The 20,393-nt window shown below is 39.5% G+C and overlaps 1 protein-coding gene across 1 annotated transcript; it reads right to left on the reverse strand.

The window, feature by feature from the left end:
- Positions 1-18,801: 18,801 nt before the first annotated feature.
- LOC113273112 (glutamic acid-rich protein-like) lies at positions 18,802-19,329 on the reverse strand. Its single transcript, XM_026522880.1, has one exon. The coding sequence runs from the start codon at positions 19,327-19,329 to the stop codon at positions 18,802-18,804; it is 528 nt and encodes a 175-aa protein (XP_026378665.1).
- Positions 19,330-20,393: the final 1,064 nt, after the last annotated feature.

Here is a 20,393-nt window from a genome sequence, read left to right on the forward strand (position 1 = left end):
ATTTATTTATCAATCGCAATGCATGTTCCATCAAATATTACTAAGCATGGCACATCAATATAAAATTATAAATAAACAATGGAGCTATCTAACCAATATAAAGTTGCAAAGTATCAAATATCAACCTAGAAGCATACCCCGTCAAAGAACCTAATCCAAGCACGACGGATCAAACGAAAAGCATATTTGATCAATTCAACTATTTATGCAATTATTAACCAAGCATATTGAAGAAAAATTACTAGACATTTAAATCATTATTTGAAGAATTATCATTTGAGTCTACACGATTTAATTAGTTTTCACCAAAAATCCTAGCCAAGATTTAGAAAAACATGGAGATAGATGTCACCGTCGTCACCCGGTGCTAAGTCGTCTACCTCTTCTCTTGTTTTTCTCATTCTCCCACTATAGCAGTCGCGGCTGTCTCCAACAAAAGCCTCCTACCAACTCAAGATAGAAAACCCTTGCTTCTGTCCGACGGCTCCGCAGACGGCCTCCCGTTCAGTGTCTCTGTTGCCTCTTTATATATAGTGCCACAAGTTATCCATTTAGATCTGACGAACTTCCAAGGCCCAGTCCGGTACTAGAACTCATTTCCAAATTCAACACCTTCCGAAATCCAACCATAACTCCAGGATCTGGTTGCCTTGGTCCGTGCACTCTTCTTAATCCTTGACCAGCCTAATCGCGTCATCACCACTCCAACCTGACAACATCGCCTGTATCCATCTTATGCAAACCCATTCAAGTCAGTAACTTGCACGGACAGAGAACTAAAACACACTCAATTCTTTAAGCATGGCTATCTGTTGATATCATCTTCAATACGGAACTAATACGGCCAAATATGAACCCTCCTGCCATTACTCCAACCAACATGAACAATCAAATGACCTGGAAGACTGATGGTGCGTCTCAGCCAACATGCATCTATGTCCGTAAATCCAGCCACAAACAATGAGCTCCATCTCTGAATATTCTACAACGACTGCACAGCTCCGTTCGTTCCGTATCGACACCATCTCCGTCCAACGAAAACCTCCACATTCACTTCATGTTGTTGTGTGTTCTTCCATTATGGAATGAGGCAGCAGCAAACACCACCAGTTGTAATTTCTTCTCGACTGGTAGAAACAACTTCATTTTGTTTTCTCACTCTATTTTATATTCTCGCTAATTTAGATAACATATCAATTGCATTACTCCTCGTGGGAACGATCCTTACTACAACTTTATTACTAGTTAATTAGTGGGAAACATCTTATTATTTTGTTGAGTAAACAACGCTCATCAACTTGAACTCATCTATCTCACTCAGAAGTCTATTTTTATTCTATTTCCTATTGAGACAAAAGTCGTATAGTTATATAGACTTTAATTTATACACATTTCATATTTCGGGCTGAGTTTAACTCGCTTACATATTTCTCGAAATATGTAAATATGTGTTGGCAAGCTTTCGCTTTAACTAAGTTCATCTTTATTCTTTAGGAAAGTCAAAAGATGATCATGTGAAAATCGCCTGGTAACATCTTACATGATTTGTGTGAGACAGTCATTTGATGTAGACTCAGAATGTTTTGTATTGATCTATTGATCACTTGAAAATTGCTTTGAACCTAATAGTTTATGTGAGACAACTATTCCCATCTTCCAAGAATGTTTCAATGATTCAGATAGAGTTTAAAACGATTAACCATTGACTGAATATAGCATAGTATGCATATTTGCATGCTAACTGTTGCAAGTTATTCAAAGTCTGGGAACCATAGTATGCATATCCGTATGCATACTGGTTGGTTAGTTGATAGTCCGGGAACTTAGTATGCATACCCGTATGCGTACCGGCATAAAGTTCAAGTCCGGGAATTCAACTGAGTTTGGAGGTATGCGTACTTGTTCGCATACTGGCGAACCCAGACCAAGTCTGGAACTCTAAGTATGCGTACCTGTTTGCATACTTAAGTGGGTTTAGTTCTAAAATCGGTTTGTTCATGAACTAATACATTTATATATTAAGGAATGCAATCTTTTGCAAACCGTGGCTATAATGTTCATGAATTTGATTCAAGTGAATCAAAATCGATTTTGTTTCAATTGTATCTTGTATACGTCTATGAGAATATAGCAATTGAATAACTCCATAACTAGTTTCATTTGAGTAATTTGAACTAGTTGTGACTAAGATGAACAAGGTTGAAATGAAAGTGTTCATATGGAGAACTTCGGTTAACTATTGTTGAGCCAACTATATGCACATATTTGGGTACGGTTACGGTTGAAAGATATTAGCTTGACATTAATCAAGGTTTCATATAACGGTGAAAATTGAATGCTTTGTTACCAAGGTAACATTGATTGCAAACCCTTATTTGAATACTATATAAGGGAGAACTCTAACAAATGGGAAACCTAATCCTCACACCTCATGTGTGGTACTAGTTGCGACTAGAGTCGATTCTCCTTTAACCTAAGATTCACACAATCTAGATCGAAGTGTCGACGGGATATTTAGAATTGTTTGTAGATCTAAAGACATCTTGTGATAATTCATTGTTAACAGACTCCTTTCAGTGCGTGATTGATCACAAGAGATTCAAGTGGTGTTGTGCAGGTTTAATTGAAGATTAAAGAGGATTTGAAGACGAAGAAGATTTCTTATTGGTTTCTCATATCTTCGTGTAGCAAAAACCTTGATCGGCTGGGAATCGAACTAGAATCTAATTTATTCGATTGATTAGTTGCGTGAAATCGGTTACACCTAATAGTTCTCTTGAGATCTATGTTGATTGTTACAAATCTGAATCTTATTACTTAGGTAATAGAGATGGGATTGATCTAACCAGGGAAAATAGTTTATTAGTTTAAACGGAAGAGCCTTTGCATATGACTTGAGATATCTTTATCTTAAAGAATCAACAGAGTTGTTACCAAACAGATTTGTTGTTCCTTTACTGTTTGGAATACGATCCAAAGGAATTGTTCCAGTGAGTGCACTCATTGAAAGTCGGAAGCGCATGGATACTCAAGAAACTAAGTGAAGTAGGGTTAGTTGCTTGGTCTCAACTATACGAAGTTGGTTTAGATTTTGTATAGCGGCTTAGTTCTGAGAGTATTCAATTCTGGACTAGGTTTCGGGGTTTTTCTGCATTTGCGGTTTCCTCGTTAACAAAATCTTGATGTGTCATTTACTTTTCTTTTCTGCAATTATAATTGTTGTTATTATAATTTAAAGTAAATTACACAAACGTTAACTCCGCTTTACTTAATAGTGATCCTATAGATTTTGGTTAAGTCCGAACCTATTATCAAGTAATCACACTTTGATTGTTGTATTGTCTCGATCTCGTATCCATGGACGATTACAAAAAGTGTGAATACCGATTTGTCGTATTGTCTCGACTTTGTACATAAACAATCACTTTTGGTAAGAGGACTTATAGGTGGATAATTTAAAGATTGTGGTGTATTTGGATACCCTCGTCTTTTCACAAGGAAATCAAAGTATGATGGATGAGAAGCTACAAGTTCTTATTTATTTTGTAATCCATATGTATTGATAGTTTTGTCACTAAAATTGACAAAGCAGGAGATTGTTAGAGCATTTCTCGATCGAACTCGCAAGGGTTGCTATATCAAGCTTGTTTATCAAGTTTAGTTGATCAAAACCATAGTCTTGATTTCTAGTTTATCTATAGGAGTTTCGGACTAGGATAGATTGTATAGTTGAGATTTAGACTTCACGGCGCTTACAACTGAAGACAAAAATCTACTGAAGAACTCGGAGGAACTTCATTAACAAAAGGTATGTGGAGACTAAAACTTATCTATCCTCAGAAGTCTATTCTATTCTTACTTATCTCCTATTGAGACAAAAGTAATATACGAAATAGTCTTTCATATCATACACATTTGATATTTCGAGCTGAGTATAACTCGCTTAGCTGACTTTTCAAAAGCCATTCTTTTCATGATATCGTGCCACATGTCCTATTTAGTTGTTCAATGTGTATACAAATCATGTAACATGTAAAACTAAGTATACACATTTAGGTACGGTTACCCATATCTAAATGAAGTACATTTCATTTGTGTGTGACAATCTAAGTTCATCTAATGGTGGAGAGATATTGCTTTGGTTTCAAGCAAAACTTAGCTTGCATCTAAAATCAGGATTTCATCTAACGGTGAATAATGAATGCTTTGTTTCTAAGCTAACTAAGCAAAACCTGATTTGAAAGCTATATAAAGGAGAACTCTACCAACTAGGAAACCTAATCCCCACACCTCCTGTGTGATACTAGTTGCGTACTAGAGTCGGTTCTCCGTTAACCTAGGTTTTTCCTAAAACCATTTAGGTTAACGACTTAGAGACTTCATTGGGATTCTAAATCCAGATCCAACTATTTTCTCTGTAGTTGCGTATTCTGATCTTATTTGTTCTATCGTATTAAGTACTAACTTCTCTAAGATTGACTTGATATTTATCTCCGGTAGGTGCTGAGGGGTGAATTTTGGTTCTACAAGTCCTAGTCACAACACACCCAATTCCCAAAGAGGAGAGAGAAAAGGATCCCCTCCACTGTATTACATGCCTCTTTATATAGACTTTTCAAAAGCCATTCTTTTTATGATATCGTGCCACATGTCCTAAAACTCCTTAATTACTACTAATGCCATTCCTTCTCTAATACAACCTCATTCTTTCCTATTAATTCCTCCCTTGTCCTTTCCATCTTATGGATACTTTTTCAGTGGACTTGGGATTTAGTCCCCATGTTTCATGTAGGGTTTGCCTCCCTTTTGGGGGAGCACTAGGCCGGCTAGGGGGAATATTTTTCATGTATCAACATTAGTCCCCTGACTATTGGGTCAATTGTCAAAGGACCCGGTAGTCACATCATGTCTTATCTTAAGTTCTACTTTGCAACATTAGTTATTGTCCTCTAATGATGCCATCCTAAAGTCCTTACTATAGGTTGTCCCATATCTGGTTGTCATCTTTGTATCTTTGATCGAGCGACTCCACAGCTCCTTAGATATACCTTGACCTTGGCAATCTTATCTGCGTTCATATCTCCATCCTACCTTCGGGTTGAACTAGTACGCTTATTAGTGTTGAAGGAGGAGGTGGTCATGTTGAGGACCCATATGGTGATTCATTAAAGGCGCGTAAAGCTAATGACGAACATGAAGAGAGTGTATCACTCGCACGGGGGTCACAGTCGTCTGATAAGATTATGGACAACATCCGCAAGTTGGTAGACGAAGCTGATCGGGCTTTGGCTTTGGCGAGTGTTTTGTGAATAGGCGCGTTTAAAGGTGGAGACTCTGGATGTAGATACTGCCCGTTTTCTTGCATTTATAGTTGGCTAAACTTGTACGAGTAGTCCCAGTGTTGTTTTTCTCTTTTAAGATATTGGGTAGGCGAAGCGTGTCGTTTGGTAATGTTGGAGCGCGCCTACTCCCTTCTTTTATTTTCAATGGAACGCGGCGTTTGGTGCTTCGCCTTGGTGGGGATGGGTGGAGTGTGTATTGAACGCGGCTGTTAGAGCATTGCTCGGTCGAACTCGCATGCGTTGCTATCTCAAGCATGTTTGTCAATGTTAGTGATCAAAACTATAAATCTTGATTTCTAGTCTACTATAGCTAAGGTCTCGGACTAGGATAGAAAGTGTAGTTGAGCTCAAGAACTCCATGGAAATCATCATACAAGATGAAGGACTACTCAAGGAACTGGTGGATCTTCATCGACTAAAAGGTATGTGGAGACTTGAACTTATCTATCATTCAAAAGTCTATTTATCTCCTATCTCGAGACAAAAGTCGTTTTGCTATATATACTTAGATTATACACATTTGGTATTTCGAGCCGAGTTTACGTCGCCTATCTATTTCTCGAAATATGTGTTTCTTTCGCGTTAGCCAAGTTCATATTTACCTAGTGACGAAAGTCATGTTATGTTCAATCACTTTGAAAATTGCTCTGACGAAAAATGGTTTGTGAATAACAACTATATAACGTCCTCTGGGAATGTTTCAATGATTGAAATGAGAGTTTAGATTATATAACCATTGGAGGATATAAACATTGTTGTGGAAACACATTTATGTATAAGTCCTTATTCCTTGAACCGAAGTTTGCGAACTTTGTTGATCAAGTGAACCGGAGTAGTGCGTGAGCTAAGTCCGTGAACTCGGTCCACGAACCCAGTCCACGAACTGGCGAAGTTCTCAAACCCGAGAATTTCTGCTAGAGTTTGTAAACTCCATCCGGGAACTTAAGTCCGCGAACTTGAGTAGGTTATATCTAAAAGCGATGTTTGTGAACTTATTCATATTAGCTAAGGAATGCAATTGCAAACCGTGGCTACATAGTTCATGAACCGCTTCAAGTGAATCACATCGTTTTTGCTTCAATTGTGTCTTGTGTAGTACATAAGATTTCCTTGCAATTGAACAACTCTCTAACTAGTTCATTTGAGTCATTTGAACTAGTTATGGTGAAAAAGAATATGGTTGATATGAAAGTGATCATATAGCTAAGCATTTAGTTAACTATTGTTGAACCAACTAATATACAAGTTTGGGTACGGTTACACAAGCCTAGAAACGTGCATTTCATTTGTGTATAACAAGCTATGTTTTCGATCTAACGGTTGATAAATATTAGCTTGAATCTAAATCAGGTTTTCATCTAACGGTGAATATAAATTATTTGTTACCAAGCTAACATTGATTGCAAACCCTGATTTTAAAGACTATATAAGGAGAACTCTAGCAACTGGGTAAACTAATCCCCACACATTTTTTGTGATACTAGTTGTGCTAAAGCTAGAGTCGATTCTCCTTTAACCTTTGGTTTCTTCTTCTAAACCAGGTTAACGACTTAAAGACTTCACTGGGATTGTGAAGCCAGGCCGATACTACTTTTCTTGTAGTTGTGTGATCTGATCTTGATGTTTCTATCGTACGAGTACAATTGTAGTAATTAGCTTGAGATTTCTATCTCCGATAGGCAAGATAAAAAGTAATCACAAACATCTTCGTCTCATCGTTTGTGATTCTACAATATCTTTTTTCGCTGCGTCGATTAAGACTATTATGAGGTGATTGATAATAATAGGATGTTCTTCGGGAATATAAGTCTGGTTTATCAATTGGTTTCTGTTCACCTTGATTTATCAAAAGACGGAACAAAACTCGTAGGCATATTTGTGGGAGACGGATTTATCTATTATCGTAGACTTTTCTGTGTGATATAGATTTGTTTATTTAAGTCTTCGACTTTGGGTCGTAGTAACTCTTAGTTGTGAGTGAGATCAGCTAAGGGAATCAAGTACGTAGTATCATGCTGGGATCAGAGACGTAGGAGCATATCTGTACCTTGGATCAGTGTGAGATTGGTTGGGGTTCAACTACAGTCCAGACCGAAGTTAGTTTGGAGTAGGCTAGTGTCTGTAGCGGCTTAATACAATGTGTGTTCAATCTGGACTAGGTCCCGGATTTTTCTGCATTTTCGGTTTCCTCGTTAACAAAATTTCTGGTGTCTGTGTTATTTCTTTTCCGCATTATATTTTGTTATATAATTGAAATATCACGGTTGTGCGTTGTTCAATCAATTAGAATATCCGACCTTTTGGTTGTTGATTTAAATTGATTGACACTTGGATATTGGTCTTTGGTACCATCCAAGGTATCTCTCTTTGATAAAGACTCACAGATTTATATCTGCTTGAGTATAGATCAAATCGAGAGATTGAGATATAAAACTCTTTGATGTACTTTTATCTAGATTGAGTCTGACTGACTAGTTGATTCTCTAGAAAGTATATTGGAGTTTGTCCATACAGATTGCTAAGCGAAAGATTGGGTGTGGTTGTTAGACCCCCGCTTTTTCAATTGGTATCAGAGCAGGCAAACACGTTTAATACCTTACAAGTCTGTGTTTGTAGCGATCTGACTCTATGGCCTGAGGTGTTGTCTCTATTAACGTACCACCAGTCTTCGATGACTCTAATTACTTATGGTGGAAAATTTCTATGCGATCTTTTCTTCAAGCGCGTGATTTTCAATCATGGGTATATGTTGTTAATGGCTACGATCCTCCCGTTGTGGCAGTTGGATATGTAAACATTCCCAAGAACATTGGTGAATACACCCCTGCCGAGATACTTGCTGCAAAGCAAAACTCCGACGGTTTGAATGCTATCATACATGCCATTACCCCAAATCTTCAGCACCATGTGTATAATTGCACTAAGTCGCAAGAATCTTGGGAAATTTTAGAAACCTTTTTTGAAGGAAATACCAGTGAGAAGGAAGCTCGGCTTCAAAACCTTAATTCCGACTGTGAAAACCTTCGTATGGCAGATGAAGAAACATTTGATGAGTTTAATCACAAAGTGTCTGAAATTATTAATGCATCTTTTGCATTGGGTAAGACTATTCCTGAAAAGGACATTGTGATGAAAATTCTCAGATCGCTGCCATCTAGATACGATTCTAAGAATCATGCCATCGTTGAGGGAAATAACCTTAATAATTTTTCCAAAAATACGCTGGTTGGGAAGCTTAAAATCTTTGATCATGAACATTGATCCAAATATAAGGATGTTGCATTTAAAGCAATAAAGAACACTAAATTACTTGATAAAAATAAAAAAGTGTATATCTCTGAAGATGATCACTCTGAGACAGATTCATCAGATGAAGATCTTGACAAATCAGTCTCGATGATCACAAGACAGTTTACGGATCTTCTGCTGAAGAGAAGTAAACGGTTCTCCAGAGATAAGTCTAAGGCATCAGTCAAACCTCATAATCGTGTTCCTCCTAAAAATAGGGATACTGATGAAACTGATGTCGAGGATATGCCTTAGTGCTTTAAGTGTAAGGGATTTGGTCATTTTGCAAACGAGTGCCCAAATCGTAGAAAATACACTGGTGTAGATGGTGGATTTTCAACAAGGGTTAAAATCGTAAAACCATATTGTAATGCTCCTGATCCAGCAATCAGATGAGTATTGAGGCTCATGTCTCTCATCGAAGCATGAAAGCTCATGCCGCATGAATCTCTGACTGAGAATACAATCTCTCAGAGTACATACATATGTGCAGTCTCTCAGCTGAGGCAACCCGTATCTCATGAATGCTGAGCAATTTCATTAATTACTTCTATATAGAATCGAAAGATTAGACGGATCCTAGACAATTTACCTGCTAGTATAGAGCAATAACGTCTTCAGGATGCAACAATGTTTTCCCTGACTATGTAAAGAAAATATAACGCTTCAACAAGCTCATATCGTTCAATCCTCAGATAATTAATGCTCCTAGACAACATGCCTGCTAGTGTAGAGCCATCAATTAATTATTTATAATCTTTAAATTCATTAGCTGAATATTTGGGAACATTTTATGTTTTTCATAATATTTCGTTACTTCAATTTATGGGTTTCCCAATATAATCCCATGGGTTAGTAATAAATATTCAACGAACGGGCATCTGAGCAGCTATCGAGTAAGCCCCGACCAAAATGGTGCAAGTGTACTCAGCAATAATGCACAAACGAGCACCTGAATGCACGAACGAGCATTCCAAAACACGACGGAAAGATGAACCTATGCAAAATGGGATGAAAAATAATAATAATAAAATATTTGCAAAGGCGCTAGGGGATTGGGCTCACCGGACGGCCGGTCACGCCGTGGCCAGTCCCATGGCCAATTGTATATTTTATTATATTTTATTATTTTCCCCTGATCTCATGAAAATCTCTTCATTTGAACAAATCTCCTTCGTCTCAAGGAAACTCCTCAGTCTCATGGTGTTTCCTCATATCAAAGAATAAATAAAAATTAAGAAAGGTGTCGTGGGACCAGGCTCACTAGCCGGCCGGCTATGCCCTAGTCGTGGCCGGTCCCACACCTCATGGTTCCTTATTATTTTGTTATTTCCCTCATCCCATGAAAATTCCCTGATTTCATGATATTTCCCTCAACTCATGAAAATTATGTAAAATTAGGGAGAAAACTCACGGGACCGGGCTAATTGGCCGGCCAGCCATGCCCTAGTCGTGGCCGGTCCCACATGCCCTTGTTTTATTATTTTTTTAATATTATTTGTTTCCCTCATCTCATGGAAACTCCTTCACTTTAAGGAAATTCCCTAGTTTCAACAAACTTTTGGTTTCTTGATATTTCCCTAAAATCATGAAAATAATATAAAATTAGGGAAAGTGCCATGGGACCGTGCTCATCGGCCGGCCAGCCATTCCTTGTTCATAGCCGGTCCCACACTTCATGACTTCCTATTTTATTATTATTATTTCCATAATCTCATGGAAATTCCTTAACTTCATGAAATTCCTCAGTTTCATGGTATTTTCTTCACATCAGGGAAAATACTCAAAATTACATAAAATTGGGGAAGGTGTTGCGGCACCGAGCTTGCTAGTCGGCCGGACATTCCCTAGCCGTGGCCGGTCCCACACCTTACAATCCCCTATTTTATTAATTATTTTTCATCATCTCATGAAGTTTCCTCAGTCTCAGCAAAACCCTGAATCTTTCATATTTTCTCAAAATGTTGCTCAAACGCGCATCAGAAAATATCGAAATTATCAGGACTGAGACACGGACATTATGGTGACACGAGCATGCCTCCTTGACCGACCAAGGCTGGCCCTAGGGTTTGCAAAGAGTCGGTCCCACATGTTTTGACAATTTTGACCTAATTTGCTCAATTGCTCATATTGGGTCCAAACTCTTCTCAAACAACTTGGAGTTTGCTCAAACGACCATCAGCTGGTCCCACGACCGCCAAGGTCCGGTCTCATGCCCTCTTGGCCAGTCCCTAATCTCTTCATAATTAGGTTTCATCACCTAAAGCTGAGACGATTACTATTTTAATAAATGATTAAACCAACATTTAATCATCCTTTCACCAACTGGTCTTCAAGAGATTTTGGTATTTTGCTCACTTGAGCATATGGGAGTTACATGGTCGACTCGTCAACCCATGTGGAAGGTCCCTCCTTCACTCTATGGTTGATTTTCAATAAATCATCAATTGATCAAGAATTAGGGTTTCGAATCCACAGCTCTGCAAAAACATAATTCTGAGCAGATTCAAACACTAATAATTTTACGTTGATCCCGTGATCAACACTTTAATAATTATGCTCGGCTCAGATGTCAGCATCTTAAATTAACATTTTGCTCAGAGGAGCAATATTTGCTCAGACTAAGGAATATTGATTCAACTATCAATACTCAACGATTCAACAATATTTGCTCACGTTAAGTTATCAACAAATCGACAATGATGACTTTGTCTCAACAGACATGTTCAATTCATGAGTCTCGAAACATTTGCATATCACGTTCGACTCAGCAATACAAGGACTCATCGTCCCATAAAGTCAACAACTGACTCTAAAATCACGAGATGTCAATCGTGTCACATGGGGGATATTAACTAGGGTTTTGGTCTGGTGGTCTACGGCACGTGTGTTCATACACACGATGAGAATGTGAGCAAGTCGTGCAATCAGTTGGAGGAGTTAGCAAAGTAGTGGATGGAAGATCAACCAAGTCTCCGCACGATGAGCAACTGGTTTTAGCACGATCTCCACTTACCCACTCTTTGACTCCAGAAACTGTCACACTTCATGGGATCAAGGTGTTTACAATTCTAGCAATATAAATAAGTCTCGGAATGATGATTGAACAACAGACAATTCTTGATAGACAGTCTTTCGTCTACACGAACTCATCATTTTAGCAATTACTCTCAACTGAGTAAACTCAATCATTCGGAAACTATTTTCACGCAGAATACACAACACACCTACAATCTTCGATCACCATTGATCTCACACATTTCCTAGCTTCCCTCCTACAGATCGACCCATCCTCTCTTGTGACCGAATTGACTCTGGAACAGCCATTGTCTTGGTTTAGACCGGAGTCTTACAAATTGATCTCTCGAACTTAAAACACTCCTTTCTTGCAGTGCATCTGTGTGAGGTTGAGAATTTTCTCGGTTCAAGGAGTCTCCTCTGCACGGTCATTTCCTCAATTCCATAAAAACCAGCAAATCGTTTTTCCCCATCTACAGATTGGAGACCACAGTGGGAGATCATTCTCTCGGTTGTAATCTCATTTCTCACAAAGATGGTCGGTCTTAGATCCAATTCAGTTACTCAAAAATCCAGTCAGAGTCTTTCAAATGGTGACGCTTCTCTGGCTCATCCGAATGATTCTGGTAATATTTGTCATCCTTACTTTACTACTCCTTTCTCATCTGTCAATGCATTCGATGGAGAAATTCTGTCATTAGTCGAACTGGCACGAAGGCAAGAGATTTTAGAAAGGAACATAAATCGATTTAAGGGAGCAATCGATAATTTGTTCAACTGCATGGTGGACCTGACAAGAATCTTAGGAGATCAAGTTGTGGAATCCTCGTCTCTTGACACAACTGACGCTAGCCCTCAATCCAACAGCTTCACCACTTATGAAAATCCGGTGGATCAGGAAATCACACATTTGATTGAAAATCTATGTGAGCTCATGCACTTCTCAAGGGATCAACGTACGAACACGTTCACTGCACTCAACCAAATATCATCAGACGTGCAACTAAATCCGTCATACCTAGCAGTTGAAGGGACATCCATGATGTCTGAGCATTTGATCAACAACATCACATTTGGAGAAGAAGACCGCATGGCAGATGAAGGGCATAATCGAGCCTTGTACGTGACTGGTTTTATCAAAGACTCTGAATTCAGAAGAGCTCTTGTCGATACGGGCGCTTCAAATATTATTACTATGGAGACTCTCAAAGCGTCCAAGTTCCCACAGAGTAAAATTGTTCGCCATCCCATCTTGATGACAGGTTTTGAAGGAAGTCAGATCCATACATATGGATATGCATACATAAACTTGAAGGTAGGGCCTATTCAATCAAATGCCAAATTTCATGTGATCGAACAAGAGACTGATTATCACATGATACTCAGACGACTGTGGATCCATGAAAACAAGGTGGTTCCGTCGATATACCATCAATGCATGAAGGCTCTGCTCAAAAATAAAATTGTTCGTATTGCGGATTCATCATCTCCTTATGCTCCGGTCTATGATGTTGAATTCCTTGAGTCCCAAAAGGATATCCCTGAACCTCCAAGCAAGATTTACAGTACTCTACTCCTAATCTGGAAGTCCATTGAGGAAGTTGCCGACAAACCATCATCGTCAGGCGCTAAGTCGATCAAGTCATCTGCTACATCGATTAAGCGCCGTAAAGATCAGGCCACAATGCCGGGATCCAACTTCATAGTCAGTCACGATGCAGAGGGGAGGGTCACATACCGCCGGCAAAGATTAGAAATTAACATGGGAGAACGATGAAAAGTCTCCCCGCCCTGAAGAATCGTGTCAGAGTGAACAATCACCTGATGAAGAGATTCAAGATGCTACACGACAATTGCAAGATGGCACTGATTCCACTACTGATGACCTCTAAACGATCAACATCGAGACGGAGGATGATCCAAGGCCAATCTTAATTAGTTCCGCACTATCACCAGTAGAACGGGCGGGGCTGATAAGTCTGTTGAAAGAATATCAGGATTTCTTTGCTTGGACATACGAAGAGATGCTTGGTCTCAACGAAAATTGGTCACTCATCATTTGCACATCACACCCGACTTCAAAGTTGTCAAGCAGTGGCCTAGGAAGTTCAGACACGAAGTTGAGGAGCAAATCAAGGTCGAAATTCAGAAACTACTGGAAACAGGGTTTATCAAACCCATTCAGTATCCAACATGGCTATCAAATGTTGTTCCTGTCAAGAAGAAAAATGGTCAAATCAGATGTTGTGTTGATTCCAGGAATCTGAATAAATGTTGTCCGAAGGATGATTTTCCCTTACCCAATATTGATATGCTCGTTGACGCAACCAGTGGTCACGGTATGTTCTGATTCATGGATGGTTACATTGGATACAACCAGATCAAGATGTACGAGCATGATGCCAACAAGACCGCATTCGGCACTCCCATTGGGAATTTTCACTACACTGTGATGCCCTTTGGGTTGAAAAATGCAGGTGCTACTTATCAACGGGCTATGACTGTTATATTCCACGACATGATTCACAAGCAAGTGGAAGATTATGTTGATGATGTGGTAGTAAAGTCGAAGACTCGAGCATCCCATCTGGAAGTTTTGAGACAACTTTTTGAAATATGCAGAGAATACAAATCAAAGATGATTCATCTGAAGTGCGCTTTTGGTGTTTCCTCTGGAAAGTTTCTGAGATTCCTGGTCACTGCTGAAGGGATCAAAGTCGATCCAGACAAGACGAAAGCCATTATTACCATGCCTCCTCCACGCACTGTGAAAGAAATCCAGAGTTTCATGGGCAAGGTAAATTATATTAGACGCTTCATTCCTGGATTAGCTCAACTCATTTCTTCATTCACCCCTCTGCCGAAGAAGGGAGCGAGTTTTACATGAACAACCGACCAACAAGAAGCGTTCCAGAAAATACAGCAAATACTGTTATAACCCGCTGTCATAAATCTCCAGTGCAAGGATGGCCACTAATACTTTACAAAACTTCCAGCGATGTCGCTATTGGGGCACTCCTTGCTCAAGAAGATGAAGAAGGTATCGAACGTCCGATTTATTACTTCAGCCGTACGATGAGAGACGCTCAACTTCGATACCCAAAATCCGAAAGAGCATGTCTAGCGCTGGTGCATGCAATCCAGAAATTCAGGCACTATTTGCTATCCAACAGAATCGTTCTCGTTTCCAAGGCCGACCCTATAAAGTTTTTATTGTCAAAGCCATCCTTGATAGGGAGACCAGCAAAGTTCCTACTTCAAATGTCATAGTTTGACATAGATATTGTACCACCTAAAGTAATCAAAGGCCAAGCAGTTGCATACTTGCTCGCTGCTTTTCCAGGGGAAGATGCAACAATGTTACATGAAGATGTGCCCGACGAGTTTCCAGAAGTCTTAGTCATCAAAGAAGAGACGTGGATTTTATACTTTTACGGATCCGCCAACCCTAGCAATGATATTGGAGGAGCGGGCATAGTGCTAGTATCTCCATCTGGCGAAGTGTTCTTACACTCGTTCAAGTTGGATTTCCACTGCACCAACAATTCAGCGGAATACGAAGCTTTCCTGCTAGGGTTGTCTTTGGCCAAGCAAGCAGGAGCAATACACCTTGACATAAGGGGAGATTCAAAAATACTGGTCAATCAAATGAATGGGGCATACTCCCTCAAAGAAATTACGGTCGCACCATTCAGAACTGAAGCACAACGGATATTAACCCATTTTGCTGATGCAACAATTGTTCATACTGGACGAACTAACAACATGCATGCTGACTGCCTAGCAACTCTCGCTTGAAAGATGCAATCTGAAGGAGCAGAGAAAACAATCATGGTACAAAGGCGTGCTGCGTCATCCACCTGGCTTGCTCAAGTTGAAGACATTCAAGCAAACGATTGGCGCGCCCTATTGTTCATGAATTGAGAAGTCTATTTCATAAGGGAAAGTCAGTCACAAGGAGTTAAAGAATTATTTCTTTCTTCATGGAGCGTTATACTATCGAAATCCTGATGAGTCTTTATCACGATGCCTTGGAAATGATGAAGCGGACGAGCAACTCAAATGTATACATGAAGAAATCTGCGGGAAGACGTTGGTAGTAACACTTCACAGAAGGCTTCAAAGGATGGGATACTATTATCCTTCCATGGAGGCTCAATCAAGAATTCTACAAAGATCTTACCCCAATTGTCAGACTCCTCCTCATCATTTAGAAGCTTTGACAGTCCATCACATTGGGAACTAGAGGGAACCTTACATAAAATACCTTCGGGACAATGAACTGCCGTTGGAGAAGAAAGAGACAATCAAACTCACTCAGAGAGCTAAAAGATTTGCCTTTGTTGATGGAATCTTATACCGCAAAAGCTTTGGTGGGAATTTACTGAGATGCTTAGCTGAGCATGAAATCCCGACGATTTTAAAAGAAATGCACGATGGAGAACATCAAGGAAAAAGGAAATTATTCCTCTAAATTCATGAGAAATATTATTGGTCGACCATGGAAGAGTACGCAGCTGCGCACGTTCAGAGGTGTCATCAATACCAAGTCCATGGTAATCTCATCCACACTCCTTGTATCCCATTGAATTCTATGAATAGTCCATGGCCTTTCTATAGCTGGGGACTGGATACCATAGGGAAAATCAATCCAGCATCTTCGAAGCAGCATGAGTACAACATCACTGCAACTGAGTATTTTACCAAGTGGGTTGAAGCTATCCCTCTTCGAAGCACCACTGGAGTCACGATCGCGGCCTTCATCAAGGAACACATATTATGTAGGTTCGGAGTTCCCAAATACATTATCACTAATAATGGAACTCCTTTTGCCAACAAACACGTGATAGAATTGCTCGAGGAATACGACATCAAACAAGTTTTCAACACACTGTACTATCCCCAAGAAAATGGATAAGCAGAGAGTACCAACAAGACTTTGATCTGAATTCTCAGCGGAACAATTGCCTATGGCTTTATGGGCCTACCGGACCGCACCAAGGAGTTCGATCGGAACTTCACCATACTCTCTCGTCTATGGATCTGACGCCATACTCCCAGCAAAAATCAAGATTCCTTCAGCAAGGATCGCCACATCCAGTGGAGTACAATGAGATGAAGAAGAAGTGTCCAACTCAAGGATCGCCGAACTGGACATGCTTGAGTCAAGGAGGGCTAAGGTAGAAAAATACGTGGAAGCATACAAACAAAGGATCTCCATAGATTACAACAAAATGGTAAGACCTCGAACGTTCCAAGTAGGAGATTTGGTGCTAAAGACAACAAAACACATTCAACAAGATACTATGCTCCCAAGTTCTCTCCGAAATGGGAAGGACCATATGTAATCCTCAAGGCAGTATCCAGTGGATATTACAAGATGCTATTGACAGAGGAGTGGAAGGAAATATCATCAACGGTAAATGGCTCAAAGCATATTATGCCTGATACGTAGAAAACCATTACCTTTTCATCATTTCAAGCATTTCTCAAAATGTAATTTATATTCCTCCAAAGAGTATGCAAAATGCTCCTTTGTTCATTAAACATTTCATAAATGAACAAAAAATTCTTTCATACCATGATCAATTATTCTACCTAAAGGAAAAGCCTAAACTTATTCGAAAACAATAATCATAAATGCTCACTCAGAGTAAACCATCCATCAAAGAGTAATTTTTATAGACAACCATGTCAAGCTTATTTTGAAAGTTTTGGGTCTTCACTTTCAAGTCCTGGACAACTTTCTCAACTCTTGCCAACTCCAAGGAAAGTGCCTTCTCCTCTTCCAAGAAAGCAGTTGTGGTAGAAATCGTATCAGCAGCAGCCGCTGCCTTGTCAATTTTGATCATCTCGAGCCGACGACGGAGCCAAATGACGTTGAACCACAAGGTCTCGCAATTCGAGATCATGTCATCCCATCTGTGAAGTTCATGATTCTTGATATCTCGCAGATTCATCTCCATCATCTCTTCGATGATTGGTAGTAACCCGGCGACTGTAGTCATGAGGGTCGGCAGGAAGCCGCTCCACACCTCGGTAGTAGCAATATGTCCATATCGTCTCCATATTCTGGTATACAAGGACATGTGACACTTGGGAATGACGAAGCCACCAACTACCATACAGGAAAGTGTTAACCATGGGAGTCTCAACGGGAGTCCAGCTGTCGGGTAGTGAATTCTAACTCCAGTTTCCACGGAATTGGTGGAGTTTTCGTCGATGTCATCATCAATCGCGGACTTCCCAGTCCTCCTCTTTCTAGCATCAACAACAACATGCACATCAACCTGCGATGAAGAAGTTTTCAATTTCAAATGAAGATTGGATAAACCATTGAGTAAAACTTCAGTCGAGAAGTCATGGAATTACTCACAGATGTGCCGGTTTCAGTATAAGATGACCTGTACCGGGCAGGAGCTTTAACAGTCCGCTTAGGCCTCAAACTATGAGAAGAAGATGGATTTTTCTGATTATCCTGCAACAAATCATTTCCCTATGATCAATAACTCTAATCAAATGGAGATGAAGAAAAATATACAAATTACTGAGACGGACGCTTCTACTTCATGCTTTGATTGAGGCTCGTTTCGAGAAGAAATACTACTGCTGGACATGGCGATGAGAGGTATGATTGTGATCAAAATTCCTTCTGATAATACACAAAGCAGGAGACGAGATGTTGTTTAAATAGAAAAACCTAAACATTGAAGGTATGAATGCTTATCCTATAGAGGATATAGTCAAATCTGTTGCGGTTTTTATTGAAACCCTAACTGTCAAATCAGAGTGTATCCAGTAACATAGAAGAAGTGCGACAATACTGGGGACTGACGGTTCAAGCGTGTTCAACGGTAATGCTGGCACTTTGAATGTAACCAACGTCGCAACTGTGAACTGATGATCTGGCAGGCCGCGTGTCTCCCAGCCAGCTTGTCTAGTCGTACTTCGTGGATATATAATTATTTCCTACATGGACGTTGGTCCATCCTATTCAGTCAGGGTGTGAAGAAAATTTGGCAAAATACGATAAGGGATTATTGTTCAAAAAATAATTTCTAACGCAACATCTTTACAGCCAAACTGCTCAAGCAACCAGGAAATATCTACTATAATGGAAAATAAATAATTTTAGAAAGACTCGTGAACAGGACTAATCATCAGATGTATCGGATTCGTCATCAGATTTGTCAGAATTATCAGATTCTTCATCATTATTGTCTTTCGAAGAGTCCTCATCAGATTCTCCCTCAGAGTCACTGTTAGGACCATTGATGAAGTCTAGTCTCTCATCAAGATCGCTATACATCATATCCAAGTACTCTTCTTTTTCACGCTCAGCTTCGAGGTCAGCTTCAACCAATCGCTCAATCTCCCTGGTACGTCGGTCTGGTTTAATTTTGCGCTCCCGTGGCACCCACACGGTTTCATCTTCCGAAGCATCTGAATCCGAAGCTACACCGTCAGAACAAGATCGAAGTTTCTCCTCAGCTGCAAACTTCCTACGCTGGAATCGTTCCATCTCTTGTCGATAATAAGCTAAAATCTCGTCCTCAGCCTTTCTCTTCAAGAAGTTATCATGAGAGGCTTTCGAATGATCGAGGTGTATACCATTCATAACTTTCTTAGCATTCTTTGATGATTGGTCCATCAGAGGAGTTAGAAGAGTAGTAATAATCATAATCACTGCTACTGCTGGAAGTCACCATTGACTGGAACCAGAGATGCAGAGTTATGGATATGCCAATGACAAAATGCCCATGCAAGCATTCGCAAAATGATAACTTTTAACTCTTACCTTTTTACGATTCCACTAACAATAGCGATGGTAATGCAAGAGTTAACACTCCAAAATTTGCTCGTTTCTTCGAATCTACAAAAGACGAGCAAAACTCAGGTTTTCATAAAATCATGAACACTTACATCATACGAACATTAATCATCTGATTATGAAAACTAAACAAATAGTTCATCATAAATAATTGTTTGCTGTTAATATTGCTCAAAGTCAGGCTTTGATTTTTCGAAAATATATGTATACATATATATATATAAATAAATAAAAACGTGATTAACTCACGTAATTTTATCAAAAAAAATATCCGTGGATGCTCCACGGTTTGATAAAAAAAAAAATCTCTTTCCCTTCGTACGATCGTCTTTCTTTAAAACGAAGGTTTATTTCGGATTTTTGAAAAGTTCACACCTTTTAAGATAAAGTTTTGGTTTCCATGAAAGCTCATAAAAAAATTTTTATCGCTGGACACATGTCTATTTCAAAAGAAAAAATCTCTCAAGCTAGGGATTACTGCTAGTCTCTTGAACTAACGATCGAACGAACATATGTTTAATAAAATAAAGGTTTTTCTACGAAACTCACACTTAAAATATGTACATGTATATGATTTTAGCATGAACAACTCATGAACAAATCACCAAACTTCTGGAAAAAAAAATCATCGCGTACCCGGTTGGTGCCGGCCGGAAGTTGGACGGACGGCGACGGAGCTCCAGAAAAAAAAATTCCTCCTCTGCGGCTGGCGTGAAGGAGGTGAAGGGACGAAGGTGATGTCCAGTTGTGTATGGAGGAGGAATAAAAACAAAGGTATTTATTCCCTTTTATATCAAATTTTATTTCCAAAATCTAATTCCATAAGGATTTCCTTTTGGGCCCGGACCCATGAATCCTAAACCGACCAAGGTTCCATCACCAAATCAGCGGGCCTACATCAATTTAGACTCATT

Source organism: Papaver somniferum, chromosome 4 (genome assembly GCF_003573695.1).
Source record: "Papaver somniferum cultivar HN1 chromosome 4, ASM357369v1, whole genome shotgun sequence".
Classification (NCBI taxonomy): Eukaryota; Viridiplantae; Streptophyta; class Magnoliopsida; order Ranunculales; family Papaveraceae; genus Papaver; species Papaver somniferum.